A 15,827-nucleotide genomic window follows, 5' to 3' on the forward strand; every position below is an offset into this window, starting at 1 on the left:
TTTTATATATAAACTGAATATTGAAACATGCCTGGTGGAAGGTCATGTGGCGGAAAGTGTCCTATCTTGCAAGGGCATTTCAACGCCACATTAATGAGGGCCCAATATCTTTCAATACTCATTCATTAACCTTATTATTATTTATGTACAAACTATGATATTAATAATTTTGTATGTTATAGGGATAACACAATTGAAGGAAATAAAATATTGCAACATAGTATTGAAGATTTTAAATTTGCTCAATTAATGAATGAAAACTGAATACCACGAAGCAATACACGCTACTTAACTGCTATTGAGGCGCGCACATACATGGGGTGAATCTTACTTGAACACTGAACGAAACGAAGGTTGTTAAGGGGATGAATTATCATGTGACCAAAGAACTTATTTACTTCGGCTTTCATGAATGCTTGCAATGGTTTGGCAAAATGCTGAAATGGTCCCCTGTTTCACTGCATTGTTATCTTAATATAACGTCATGAAGTCATAAGTTACTTTCTCCTTTTTTTCGTTATAAAGGAACTTTTCATAAAACGCCACGTCATGTAACCAATGAAATACAACGGAAAAATAACATTGAAAAGAAAGACGTAATGCATCTATTCAAATTGAAGATATCACTGTGAAAAGATTTGTCAGACGAATTCGTTCTCCTTTCCTGCCTTATTGGTTAGTTCAACTTCGTATATAGCTAGTTATGGAAATATATATATATATCCTCTGAGAAGAAAGGAGTTGGGTATATCACTCTCACTAGAGGAAGTGGTTGTTAGGGTATTGCCCGACCCTAAATCCATCCTGGTATCGCTTCGCACTGGCAATCAACATTATTGGATTATAGCCAGTGTACCAGTGGGTAAGAGAATATTGTGTGAGATATTTATGTGTATGCATATTTGTTTGCATTAGTATCTTATACTAACGTTTTGTGTACTAGTATCTATTGGGAGACTAATAGGTATCTTACTTTTTTACACTTTCATACATATGCTTTGACTTGCCTAAGTAAATTAGGTAAATAGTATGAATAAGTGTAGTATTAACATTCCGATAATCTCTTTGGATAGGCATCAACGCCTCTAAACTCATTAAATAGCATTTAGGATTGTATTATCCAAATAATATTGGTGTGCGACCCACCTTGTGAAATTAGCTCACATCACAGCCAAAACAATGGATTTACAAACCAAACAAGTAAACACAGTTCAGAGAGGATCGAAGCTGGGGAAATTCTTTCAAACAAGAGTTGAAGACAACAAATTAATTGTTAGCCACCCAGCAGGTTGCCAGACCATTGACTTTGGAGCGGCACCCACAGGGCCTAAACAGGCAGAAGTTTTATCGGCACTAAATACAATGGGAGTCAACATTGGAAAAATCGATGGACTCCAACATGCCGGAATCAATAAATACGTACTCTACACAAAAGATCACGTACCTCTACTAGACCCGGGAGAGATAGAAATAAAAAGAACAAAAGCCACAGTGATGACAACGGAACCATTCATAAGACAAACAGAGCCGAAACTTACAGAAATACAAGTGATGGGGCTCCCAATGGAAGTGGACAGTGAAGAGTTGAAAATGAAAATAGAGAAAAAGTTCCGAGTAAACATAGTAACACACAAGATGGCGACGGTCTGGGGCTTTGCTCCAATAAAATCGGGGAATAGGACCATGTACGTTAACAGGGAAGATGCCAAAAGATACCAATCTTTTTCTACGTGTTAGGATTTAAACTAAAGACGTGATATAAAGGATCGGAAAATGACAGAAGCTGTCCAATATGCCAACAGACCGGCCATGGGCCACGCGATTGCCCAAACCAAGGACCCCATTCTGGAAAAAAGGAGAGACTAATACATACGCCAGTAAAGTAGCATCTCCAAAGAACATCTCAGGAAATACAGCCCAACAACAACAAGAAGAGAAACAACAACAACAACAACAACAACAACAACAAAAACAACAACAGATGTGGCAACAACAAAAAGAAATTTTGGAAATGATAAAAAAGATAATGGAGGGGAAAAAAAGGAAATGAAGAGGAAGATACCAACACATCGCTACCAGAAATTGACTTAACCGGAATCCATGACCTACAATCATCGCTAGAGTGGCAACAAATCCTAAGCCCTAACAAAACAGGAGCAACAACAACACCAGCAAAATAAGGGATTACGACCAAAAATAGATTTAAAGAACTGGAGGAAGAAGAAATATTGGAAGAAGAAGAAACAGATTTAACAGATTCAGAACAAACAACACCGCTAACATCAACACCAATCCCAAGAAGAAATAGAAAGAAAAGAAAGGCGGAAAGCGGGACTGAATCGCCACAGGAAAAGGAAAAGGAAACAGAACAAGTAAATATAGATAATGAGCCACACAAAGAACAGGAGACAGAAACGGAAAACCAGGCGCAAAAGAAAAAGAGAGAAACGATAAGGGATGAAAATGTGACTGAAAATGAAATGGAAAATGATGATGATGAAGAAAAAAGCAACCAAACAGAATCCGAATACGAGAGTATGGAGGAAACGGCGACCACGATGAGAACAGAGACTGAAACAACGGAAAATAACACAAATATGACGGGAACATCATCGAACGATACAAACAACACTACAGAGGAGGGGGTGGGGGGATTACTACCCCAACATGAAATTTTCCAAACCTATATAAAATAATCAAATTCAAAACAAATTATATACAAATTAAAATAGAAAAACCATAATGCGACACCCTGGAGAAGCGGAAAAATGGAAGAAATGAACTTCCAAGTGTTATCAATTAATGTAAACGGAATAAATAAGGAAAAAATTAACAAATTTGGTGAAAATTTAGAGTACGATATCTTATTCTTTCAGGAAACTCACAATGGGTTCACTGATGATATAAAGGCATATTGTGAGTATTATTTAAATGGTATTTTAATTATAAATGACTATGAAGGAAATGATATAAAGGGGGGGGGGTGTGGCCATTTTAGTTAAAAATAGACCTGGTTGTAAATGGGAAAGGGTAAACGAGGGGAATGATTTTAAAGGTAGGATGATTCATCTAAAATTTGGGAAAATACATTTTATTAATATTTATGTACCAGCAGATAACAACAAAAACCATACTTTTATAAAAAAAATTTAACTAAATATATCGAGCAATATAACATGGAAAATATAATAATAGGAGGGGACTATAATTGGGCAGAAGAAGATATTGACAGAGAAGGGGGTTTAACTATTAAAGATTCGAGATGCAAATTAATAATGAAAGCTTTTACTAAGGATCATAAACTTACGGATATATATCGAAAACTAAACTTATTAAGAAAAGAATATACTTTTAAATACAAACAAAATAAAGGGAGTAGGAGAGACAAATTTTTATGTACAAATTTTAAAGAGAGTAATTATAAAGAAGCAAAAATATTAAATTACAAGATATCAGACCACACATTAATATATATAAAATTAACTGTGCCAAATGAAAATAAATGGGGAAAAGGGACCTGGAAACTTAACAACAAAATATTAGAAGATCCAAATTTTATTGTAGAAATTAAAAAATTAATAAATAATATTATAGAAAAAGGGAATTTAGACATAATTAAAGAATGGGATGAATTGAAAATAAAATTTAAAAAGTTAGGAATTAAATTTGCAAAAGATAGGAGCATAAAATTAAAACTAGAAAAAGAAGCCATTAAATTTCAATTAAATAAAGAAAATCCAATAGAACTTGAAAATAAACTTAAAGATAGACTAAATACTATAGAAGAGGAAAAAATAAAGGGTTATGAAATAAGAGCAGGAAAATTTACGAAGGTATACAAAGAAGCGAGAGGGTTATACAAGAGGGAGGAAATTAGAAGAGGGGGAGAGAAAATAATAGATGCTATAAAAATCAATAATGACAAAACAACATCTGATAAAAGTGAAATTATAAAACATATAGAAGAATATTATACTAAATTATACATATCACAAAAAATAGAGGATAAAGAAATAGATGACTACTTAAAAGATATCGAATGTGAGAAAATCCTATCAGAACATAAAGTCTTATGTGATAGTTTTATCTCACAAGAGGAAATAATAGAAAGTATCCGAGACCTCACTAAAGGGAAATCTCCAGGAGGAGATGGGCTCACCACGGATTTCTATACGAAATTCTGTGGAGAGCTGTCGCAAATCCTGGAATGGTTATATAACAATATTTTATTAAGAAATGATGCAATGACAGAGACTATGAGGGAGGGAATAATAACAATAATATACAAAGGGAAGGGTGATAGGAAAGAGCTAAAAAAAACTGGAGGCCCATCTCCCTCCTAAATACTGACTATAAAATACTTAGCAAAATATTAGCAAATAGGATAAGAAAAAGGGAATGGGAAATATAATTAATATAAATCAAACGTGTGGACCTAAGGGGAGGGACATACAACATAACATTTTAAGTACTGAAAGTATTATTGAACATATAAATGATACCGGACAAAAAGCTGCCATAGTACTTTTTGACCAAGAAAAAGCTTTTGACAGATTAGAACATAACTATGTACAAAAAGTACTAGAAAAATTTGGTTTTGGAGATAACTTCCAAAAATGGACTAAAATCCTGTACAACAGAATAACCTCAAGAGTACAGGTAAATGGAGCTAAAACAGGAAAATTCGAAATTAAAAGATCAGTGAGGCAGGGATGCCCACTATCTATGCTACTATATGTAATAGCAATTGAAATCTTAAATAGAAAAATTCAACAGAACAAAGAAATTGAAGGTATAAAAATACCGAATATAAAGGAGGAAGTCAAGATGCTACAACATGCTGATGATTGTACTAACTTTATAAAGGATGCAAATTCCTTTAAACACCTGACTAAAGAATTTGAAAAGTTTAGTAAAGCGTCAGGATCACAGATTAATCATGAAAAAACTGAGATACTAAAAATAAGGAACTGGAAAGGTAATTACTCGGGATTACCCCCCACATTTAATTAAAAAGCAGGTTAAGGCGTTAGGGGTTTATTTTGGAGAAAATGCAGAGAAGGAAAACTGTAAAAAGATAAAAGAAGCAATCGAATAAAATGTGAAAACCTGGGCTCTAACGCCATTATGTTTAATGGAAAGAACTCAAGTAGCAAAAACGTATATGTATGTACGTATGAACTATATTTTAAAATCTATTGTTATAAATAGTAAAATTTTAAATACATTAGAAAAAATTATAATAGATTACATTTGGAATTTTAAGTTACACTATATAAAGAAAGATATATTGTATAAGGCTAAGGGGGGGGGGGGGGGTTAGGACTCCCCAGCCCCACCATAATAAAAGTAGGAAATTTTTTAAATAGATTTAAGAGAATAAGAGCAGAGCCTGAGAGACCATGGGAAGGTATTTATAGATACCGTTATGGATTCTCAATGAGAAATAGAAATGACATTTACAAAAATAATAAATTATGTAAACAGTTAGAAATACCAAGGAAATATAGGAGTGATAAAGAATTAATCGTAAAATATAGAGATAAAAAGGAATTATGGGACAAAGATGAACATTTAACTTATAATTGGATTAGGGAAGAAATGACAAAAAATATAAAAAGTACAATAGAAAAAGATAATACATATGTTAATTGGGATAGGGCGTGGGGAAATTGGAAAAAATTAGGATCATTGAAAATCCAGAGCCTCTACTTCAAATACATGCACAATGCATGGTTGACAGGAGAGGCTGCAGTGAGACGGCGTATGGTCCGAGTACCGCCAAAGACATTTTGGCGGTACTCGGACCATACTGTGTAAAATAGGACCGTTTAATAAATTTCATGTAATGTTACAATGTAAAAAAACATTAGAGGATCGTGCAAAAATTATAAATGAGATGAAGAAAAATAATATGCATGAGAAACAAAATATTTTATATCTAGATGGGAATTTCCAGAAAAAGACTTTATATGAAATTAGTAACTATATTATGAAAACGATGGATGCCTGTGGTCAGGTTATAATTATTGGGACCTAAGGCGGAGGAGCGAGTGCAATGAAAACTATCCATGAGATAGTTACCTTTAAAGGATTTGCACTCGCACCAGCCGCCCCCCTCCCTCCTCTTGGAAATTTTTATTTAAATTTTTATTTAATTTTTTTTGCTCCTCTCTATAAAAACCACATTATGAAAGACTTTTCTGATTTCGGAGGTAATGATTTAATATAAGCAACAATTTCGAGGGAGTGAAGTATAAAATATTAAAGAAAATACAGAGTTCACTCGAAATTGGATAAATATATACAAAAACTGTGAAGAGCGACACATATATAACACACTCTAAAACAATAACAGAAATTTTTCTGAATAAAATGTAACACACCGCTACTTCACCTAAAAATTCCAAAATGTAATCAATTAATCCCTGAATAAATTTTAAAAAAATAATCCGATAATAAGGATCATAAGACAACTGGGAATAATAAGATATATGGCTATCCCTACATGAAAACAAATTATAGCATGCACAAACAAATAGCAAAAACACTAATAGTAGACACGGGATATAGGGACCTCTAGCCAAAGTCACAAAATAAAATAGGAGCTGGACTCCGAGATAGGTGATGAAAACCTACTCGGAAAAACAAACCTATAGGAGACATTAGGGATTTAAAATACCCCGGCAAAATTTACTAAATTTTTGAACCAAATTCTTTTGAATAAAAAACACATTGCAACATATCGGGGGGAATCAGTAACACATAAAAACATTTACTCTTTGGCTAAGGGGGGGGGGGGGGGCATCTGTCTGGTGCCCCCCCCCCCACCAAAACAAAAAATAAAAAAATAAATCCATCCTGCATAATTTAGAAAGGTACCATTCCTTCTCAACAACAACAATATAAATACATAAAAAATAGTCTAAAATTTTGAGAATGTAGGAGTGGAACAAAATGTAATCACTGGGCATTACGAGGTTTGATTAACCACAACAAGTAGGTGATGGTGGCTCGTAGGGTACAGCCCAACTCCCTTGTAAACAAGTTAGAAAATACTTCCCCTATTAAATATACCTCCATTCGTTGCAAACGATACAGCCACTAATAAAAGAAAAACAAAACTCAGAGACTAAGCTAGATAAACAATACATGTAGGAACATGCATACGTTCAGCTATAATGCTCTATGATAATATTTGCTAGCTTCTGTCTTTATCTCTCTTAGAGGTGAAACAAGAATACCGACTTGAAGTATTAAAAAATCCAATAGAGTCGCTTGATCAATTGTTCATTTATAAAGCATCCTGCATTTATATTCAACAATTCAACAACATATGAAAGTATAACAAAACCTAGATTAGAGCCTGAAAACAAAATTTAACTCTAACCCTCCATATTATTCCTCTTACACTGAAATGGTCATATGATCAAGATCTGACGCAGAATGGAACTGGTTTAGCAAATATTTAACTTAAGACTATACATGAGTTTGTTAGTGGAACAAAGTAAAGTGACTGTGACGGAGTTGGTTGGGTATATCACTCCCACTTGGTGCATGTACCGCCTAAACGGCCACCACACACATGCTGGGACTGCTCTTCCCCTTACCTCCCACTTAAAGATATTAAATAATTACTATTTAATCCTACCTTACTCTTCACTCTCAATATTTTATTTTATTTTTAATAAACAGTAGTATAGAAAAGCAAAAGAATTCTTATAAAAATTTGCCACATCTAGGCCAGTCCAAGCAAAGATACGTATGGCATAATAGCACAAATCACAAAAATGCACCATGACGTTCTTTCCACACATAGACGAACAAGTGTTGATCCCTGGCAAGAGTCACAAACTCATCAAACAGGATAGGAAACCAGACATTAGGGATAATGCATGAGAATATGAGTACAATCTAATTGTTCTTAAATAAATTTTATGTCAGTGAACGGAACGAATTGAAACCGAGTCTCGGGAATCGATTTAAGTACTTACTTATCTACTTGCTTCCCAACTTACTTACCTACGTTGTTGTTGTTCTTGTGGGGTTTAACGCCATTTTTCAAAACACGATAGGCTAACTTACCTACTTACATAATTACTCAATCCTCTTCGCACGGAGTAGCGCATAAGAACGCAACCATATATTGCCACAGTGATCTGTCTGATACACATCTCTCCAGGTATCTCCAGATCCACTTTTTTCCTTCATCTAATTCACCACTGTCCTCCTCCAGGTCTCTTTTTGTATGCCTCGCTATCTTCGGTCGCTTGGCGCATCCAGACTCCTTAGCGATGGATTTGGTTTCAGCCCTTCTATGCAGGTCGGTGTTTGACACGGTGTGGGACCAAACAATATCGAGACTTCTGCGCTGGCATCTGCTCTAGAACACGTTTAACTTATGACTTATGGTTTTCGTCATTTTCTAAGATTCTGCTTCATATAGTAGGGTACTCAGGACATTGCTCTTGCAAAGCCTGATCTTAGATTTGATTCTGTTGTTCCTTGATCTCCATGTAGTCCTGAGCGCTGCAAATGCTGGGCTGGCCAGGGAAATTCTTGCACGTATTTCTTCTTCTGCATCTCCGCTACCGTCACCACGAATGGTTTGATTTGCGGTATTGGTTTTCGCAACAAAGGGATTTTTACGAGGATGGGTTGTTGGCCCAACGCTTAACCCTAGTCTCGGGAATCGATTCAAGTACGTCCACATTAGAAAGAAAGAAAGATAAAGAGGAACCCTAGTTAAAACATCGTAGATAATTTTTCTTGATCGAAGTTCTTTATGATTTTTTGGAGAAAAAATACAATGTCAGATATAAAATCCTTTAAACATTTTGGCTACAAGGGGGTGTATTATCTCAATGGCTTTTCTAGTGAATCATAGCTACAGGTCTCTCAGGTGTCCACAAATAAAAGCTATGGAAGCAGTGAAAAACTTGCCATAATCACGTTTTAGATACCAGAGAGCTGCCCGGTGTAATGGATTGAAAAAGACTACTACTGAAGATATTGTGTCGAAGAACTGAAGAAGAATGCAGAGGCAGTATTTATGTCCTTAATGGGTGAGTGATTAAGATCTGCTTAAGTCAATAGGAAATATTTGTTTTACATCCGTTTGGCATAGATACTGCAGTACATCGCGACAAGTAATGTCGATACTTGAAAATATTTGATTATCTGTTGTGTTTGTTTGCCAGCCTTTTTTATTTTTCATTGCTATGACCTTTGGGTAGTGGCATGCTTTCCTGTATTATGTACTGTACTTATTATAGGCTTTGTGAATATGGTGAATATGACACAGGCGAGTCTGGTAACTGTGACACCTGCCACTTGGTAAACTGCATGAGGCTGTGGCATACTATAAACTTTTTAGCTATACTTTTTGTTACACTAATTGTTTTAGACATGATATACTAAAGGTGCCTTGGTGCTTAATAGCAAATCCAAAGACAAATATGATCTGCAATGGATACCGTCTAATTTGCACTTGGATAATAGTTATGCCATTATCAAACAAGTACGTACTCCTACTGGACACGGTTGAAAAGACAAGATGATGAATCTCGTCCGTGAAATATGCTAACATTGCAATTGAAGTCCTGGAGCTTTACAGATCGCTTCGTGTCATATGTCTGGACCGGCATAAAATGTGGCTCCATCAAGAGTGTAGACATTTGACCAATTTTGACCTCCGATTATGGCTCATGTGGACAGGTTGACTTGGTGGACAAGTAGCCCATGCCTTTTGGCCAACATAAATTGATCATGGTCTACCAGGATCATCTAATAATGGATTGTAGCACACATCATCTGACATAGAAGCGTGCTTTTAAAGTATGTTATCGACTCGTGGATATTTTACTGCTTTTGGGAGGACCGCAAATATTTTGAAGCAAGAATTGATCTTAGTTCACATCATCCAACATTACAGACCTAAAACTGATGTGGCCAGATATGTTCTTGGTGCACGAAGAATCTCGACATCTTTAGACTCAAGGATTGGTGTAATGTCTAAACCGTGAAGTGAAAGACTTGCTGACTGCTTGGCCAGGTGATAATAACTCAACAGGCTAACGAATAGGAATAAATGTTTACAATTCAGCGAGCTGTCACTCCGGTATCCAAGAATCGCAAAATCTAGCACCGTTTGGTGGATAACCTCGTTTGAGACTTTCATCGACAGCTTTTCCAACTGAAATTCTAAAACGCATGGTGTCTAAAGAAGTTTGGATTGCGGTCTTCATCAATCTATTTTACCATCTGATGATTAAGCTGCAATCACAGACCTCATACTGTATACATCTAATGCTGAGATTACAATCACAGACCTCATACTGTATACATCTAATGCTGAGATTACAATCACAGACCTCATACTGTATACATCTAATGCTGAGATTACAATAACAGACCTCATACCGTCCACGGCGAAGGTATTGGGGTCAGTCACGGATCTCATCCTGTCAACGTTGCACGAAGAACGATCTCAGGAAAACTGCAACTCAAAGAAAGCGCGCTCATGAGTCGATGGTTCGTCAACACGAACAAATGGTAAACCTTAGCCACATTGAAAATGTTGGTGGCTATCCGGGCAATAACGTCTTTGTCCTCATAGAAATGGCTGAAAGATGTCGCAACGGTTCGAGAAATGTAATGGCGTGACTATACACCGCGATAACAACGATATGTATCGTACTGCAATTCGGGCAGGTGTTTCAAAGGGTAAATATTATACAAACGGATTCGACCTGCGCGTATAAAACCTTTTGGTGGATCAGGCGGTTGCAGATCAAAAAACAGTGCAATAGGAATCTATATTTTGTGGTCAACGTTTTGTTAAGTGCAACTGCGCTAATACGAACAAATATCAAACAAATGGATGTAAATGCTATAGAGCTAAAGTCAAGTTCAGTTATGTGTGTGTGTTGGATTTTTAACTTAGCTTTAACAATTTTCAGTCAAATCGCTACGATGTCTGCAGTGTGGCAGTTTATAATGATGCCTAGCACTGGAGCATCAATTCCACAGACATGTAGGATATGTCCCACCCAGTCAAACTATCCTGACTCCAGGCCAACCAGTCTTAACCCTAACCTCTTAATGCTGAGCGCCTATCGAGGCAGCTGTTAGTATCATTGTTATAAGTCTTTGATATCTCTCAGTCAGGGTTCGAACCCGCGACCTCCCTCATCCGAGGCGGACGCTGTAACAACTGAGCCACCGGAGCGGTCAAGTATTGATGACATTCAAGTTTGTCACGTGACAATGAAACTTCAATTTACAGTGACAGCTGCAGTAATGATATATTAGCAGACGAAAGTTAATATTGCAATGCTAGTGATGACCCTCATTTTAAAAACAAGAGCTTGTATATGGAGGTCCTAATTTCGAATCAATCACCATTTCAAGAAATCTGTACAGAATCATACGTGATATTCAGGGAATATGTACAATCACTTTCTTTCTCAGGGATTTGCACACATTTCCTGAAAATGTTATATTTCCTATAAAATCAAACATAAAAACAACAAGAAAAAAGGGATTGCAAACATTCGGTGAACTCAAATAAGGAAATGTGTACATTTTCTAAAAAGTGCCAGCGATAGTACACATTCCCAGGCAGTTATTGTAACATATACACAAATATGGCCATTTAATTTGTTATTTGAATTTGTCCTAGTCTTGGCGTTTCCTTTGGTTCATTAAGTCTATTTGTTATTTTCAAAAATCTCTGTAATAACACACACACACACACACACACACACACACATTGTATATATATATATATATATATATATATATATATATATATATATATATATATATATATATATATATATATATATATATATATATATATATAATTAAAAATCTACAGCAAGCAGAAGGAAAGTGTTATCCTTGGATTGTCCAGGAGAATGCTTGAGAATGCTTGATAATACTAACAGGCTTTTTATAAAGACGAATAAATAGCATTGTCATACAGGTTAGAGAAATTTACTTCGTACTCTACGGAGATTTCAACCCGGGCCCGCGGGAAAACGGCACCCGTCGCTTTAAGTGTAAGGACTGACCCATATCCCATCTCGACCATGCACACATCACCAAGGAATGATGTTACTTAGCCGGTGGTATCGGCATCTGTGCGTAGCTGACACACCCACAGGTCGACCTAATGATTAATTTTCATCTGTCACAATTATTCCTGATTTCTAAGACAGAAACCTGTTTAGTATATATTTGTAATCCTCTATAATTATTTCTAATAACAAATTTAATCGTTTTACATATGAAAATTAATTACTAGGTCCACTCGTGGGTATGTCTGCTACGCACGGATGCCTATACCACCGAATGTGTGTTATAATGTCTTGGTGATGTGTCGAGATCGTATTTGGATCGATGTTTATATGCAAGGCGATGGGTGGCGTTTACCCGCAGACACGGGATGGAATCTCTGTAGCCTACGAAATAAAATTCTCTAACCTGTATGATAATGATACTCATATATATATATATATATATATATATATATATATATATATATATATATATATATATATATATATATATACATAACAGAGAGAGAGAGAGAGAGGGAAGAGCGAGACACAGAGACACAGACACAGACACAGATATATAGATAGATAAATAAGATAGATAGATGTAGAACAATCTCCTACTCCCTAGGTCCTTGTATATACTACTTTTTAAGTTTTCATTTCTCATGGCTTCACACGATATTCAGTATCATTCACTCAATACCCCATGAGTCATTTACGTTACGCATTTTGTGAACTACTGTCCATTACAATCCAGTCGAAAGTGAATGTAAAAAGCGATCGATTGCTATTGAGATAGAATTTTGTTTTTAATGGAATTTAAACATTTAACAGAAAGGACCAGTATAGTGCATTGTGTAACATGTAACGCGAGCGCAAGCAGAGTTTGCAGATTATTTCCGCGTATGGTGGTGTAACTGTGTTGTCAGTGATAGGGACAATCTGGAATGAAACAATACTTAAACTCTTGAGCTCCTTACATATCAAAAGATACGCATACGTTTAATGCACACGGTAAAGGGTAACTTACCTTGAATATAAATATATATTACCTGTACTTCCACTCAGATCAACCGCTCTCGGAATGTAAGATATCACAGGCAGTACACAGACCTTGTAGAAGTAGGTTATGGAAACCGCGAACAAGGAAGCAAAATAGAATGAGAGCATTGACTGGAGTGGCGGGAGTTTCGTCAGATGAACCGGTGTACTATTTCTTAAGGCTATCATGTGACTTTTTCAACTATTATTTTTTAATGACAAAAAATATGCATATATTTGTAAATTAGTTATTAAGGTGTGTGTTGCTAATGGCTAGGAAACAGAGCTAGCCAACAATAGCAGTAGACACGCCGCGTTCATAGCAAGTAGAATTTCTCAGATAAAACGGCCTGGATGGTGACTGTTTTGAATTGAATTGATCTGTCTAGTACACGGTGTTTTTCACAATTATCACACAAGGACACGTCTTCCATTTGCACTGTATTTATAGGTTACTGAATTTGTATGGGAAAACATGAACGAATTTTTCGGATGGATATAATGCACGTTCTTTGGAGTGTAGTATATCCATTCGGCAAAATGAATTCATATTTTCCCATACAAATGCAGTAAAAATTTTATTATATGTTCATTTTCTTATTCTACCTATGGCTTAATAATATAAGCAAAAATACACTAGAAGAACAAATTAACTGAATTAATGTTTTATTCGAAACTAAATACACAAGCGCAGATTCATCGGTACACAACAACAACATTATTAATGTGCACATAGCTCCGTCCTGATAAATTTAAACTTAGTCGCGCGCTAGACGTCACTTTCGAAAGAAAATGGCGTTTGGTCTACTTAAAATTGAAATTTAGAGTCATATTGTGAATGAACGCGCATTGCAACAACTTTTCCATTTGGTCTAGAATGAACAGATTTTGGTATTTTTGTCGATTTTAGACATTTGCGTGATTATGGACTGGATTTATCTGTGTCAGTTCTACATGAAGTAACATCTGATTTGTGCAGCGTGGGAGCAACGTCTTGACTTATCTGCAAGTGTGTTTCTGTTATGTCATTGAATGCTTGGAATCATAATGTGGGGAAAATATGAACTCTTTCAATTGTAATTATCAAAAAGACGCTATGGAATATATTGTTCATTTCATTTTGAGTGCAGTAAGGAAGATGTTATTGCACTTGGAATGTAGTCGAAATTACAGTTCAGTACAGTCTTGAAATGTGTAATCAAGCTTTGGAACCGACGACATGGCTGAAGTAATTCGGATTTGCAGAACTAAGAAACTACATTTTGAGGAAATTCAGGATGTAAAACTGTAAGTATATTTTTGTTTATGACCTGTCCGGCGTCTAAAGCTAGCCTAAATCTGAAACATTGTATCAAAAATGTTAACGCGGAATATTGCAAAGCAGCTGGTATGTTGCAGTTCACGAAACATTTGCTTTAGTTCATTCAGTAACAAATTTAATCAACCAAAACGTAAAGCGTCTACTGCATGCGTGTACATGATTTGTTTACACAGTTGTTCCTAATACACTATTGGGCACACGTGTCATGCTCGCGAGTGCAATATGAAGGTGTGCAATAGAGTACAATATTGCACGATTCTAGCAATGTAAATTTAACGGAGACAAAAATGTGCATATAATAATACTTGGTGTCGAACATGTTGTTCGGACATGAACAAATGCAAACATGAATTTGGGGTTTGGGGTTTGGGGGCTTAAATTTTTTTGGCTATGAACTTCCATTGACTTGTCAGGTGAAATTAATGATATTCTTATGTTTTGATTAACTTTAGTTTTCCGAAAATATGGACATTATAGGCATAGCTGGTTTACTGTATTTTTAATGGGCTTCTTTTGTTGTTGTTTTTTTTATCTTGGCAGGTTGATGCGGCACATAACTGTTGCATAAAATTGTCCGTTGCCACCTGAGCCGGTTGCATATCATATTTCACATTCTGGGTCGCCGGAACATGAACCCTAAGCGGTCGCTGTCCAATGATCACAGAGGACAGTGGAGATCGGATTTCAATCTGATAGGAAAGAAAACAAAAGTTTGTATCAGGTGAGAATACAAATACACGTTGTATTTCCTAGTTTGCACGCAAATACATACCATGAGAATGTAAGGATAATGTCGTTTTAAATGGATGAGATAAAAGGTACCAAAAGTATTGGTAGGAAATATTTAATGGTGATTTCTTGGTAAGAAACAAAACAACATTTGTGTCAGTTGAAAATACAAAGAACACTTTGTACTCCTTTGTTCGAGTCCAGACTCATGTATGTATACAATGCAGCCTGGTTTACGTTACGCGAATTGCATTACTGATTACGTATGCTAGATTACGCATGCTAGGTCAGTCTATGCAAGTGTCACGCCACATATAGAATGATGGCCAGATGGGGTAGAGAGAAAGAAGAATGAAAAAAATTGATAGAACTCCATATATGTTGAGACAGAATAAAACTGTCACACTTTGTATTTAGAAATTGAAAAGGACTGAATGTTCTATATTAATGTTCTAGGAATCGGATCAGTACCGTATACCCAAACTGACCGGTCTGCATCCGACCCAGAATGTGAAATATAACATGTAACCGTAATGAAAGCAAAAAGGATTGCGATGAAATTGTTTACCATATTAAATTCATTTATAAAACGGGGAATATTAATAAACTTTATCGTTATTTTCATACGTCACTGATGATTTAAGAGTGAATGAGAGAAAAGATGGATCATT

The 15,827-nt window shown here is 35.7% G+C and overlaps 1 protein-coding gene across 1 annotated transcript in view; it reads right to left on the reverse strand.

Moving 5' to 3' along the window:
* LOC149797986 (uncharacterized) overlaps window positions 1–13,235 on the reverse strand; it is an 86,404-nt gene extending 73,169 nt beyond the window's left edge. The window contains exon 1 of the mRNA XM_089960823.1: window positions 13,096–13,235. Coding sequence (XP_089816949.1) covers window positions 13,096–13,235 — 140 coding nt within the window. The remainder of the gene's footprint in view (window positions 1–13,095) is intronic.
* Between the last annotated feature and the right edge of the window lie 2,592 nt (window positions 13,236–15,827).

This window comes from Sinohyriopsis cumingii, chromosome 6, assembly GCF_028554795.1.
Source record: "Sinohyriopsis cumingii isolate HCF-2022 chromosome 6, ASM2855479v2, whole genome shotgun sequence".
Taxonomy (NCBI): domain Eukaryota; kingdom Metazoa; phylum Mollusca; class Bivalvia; order Unionida; family Unionidae; genus Sinohyriopsis; species Sinohyriopsis cumingii.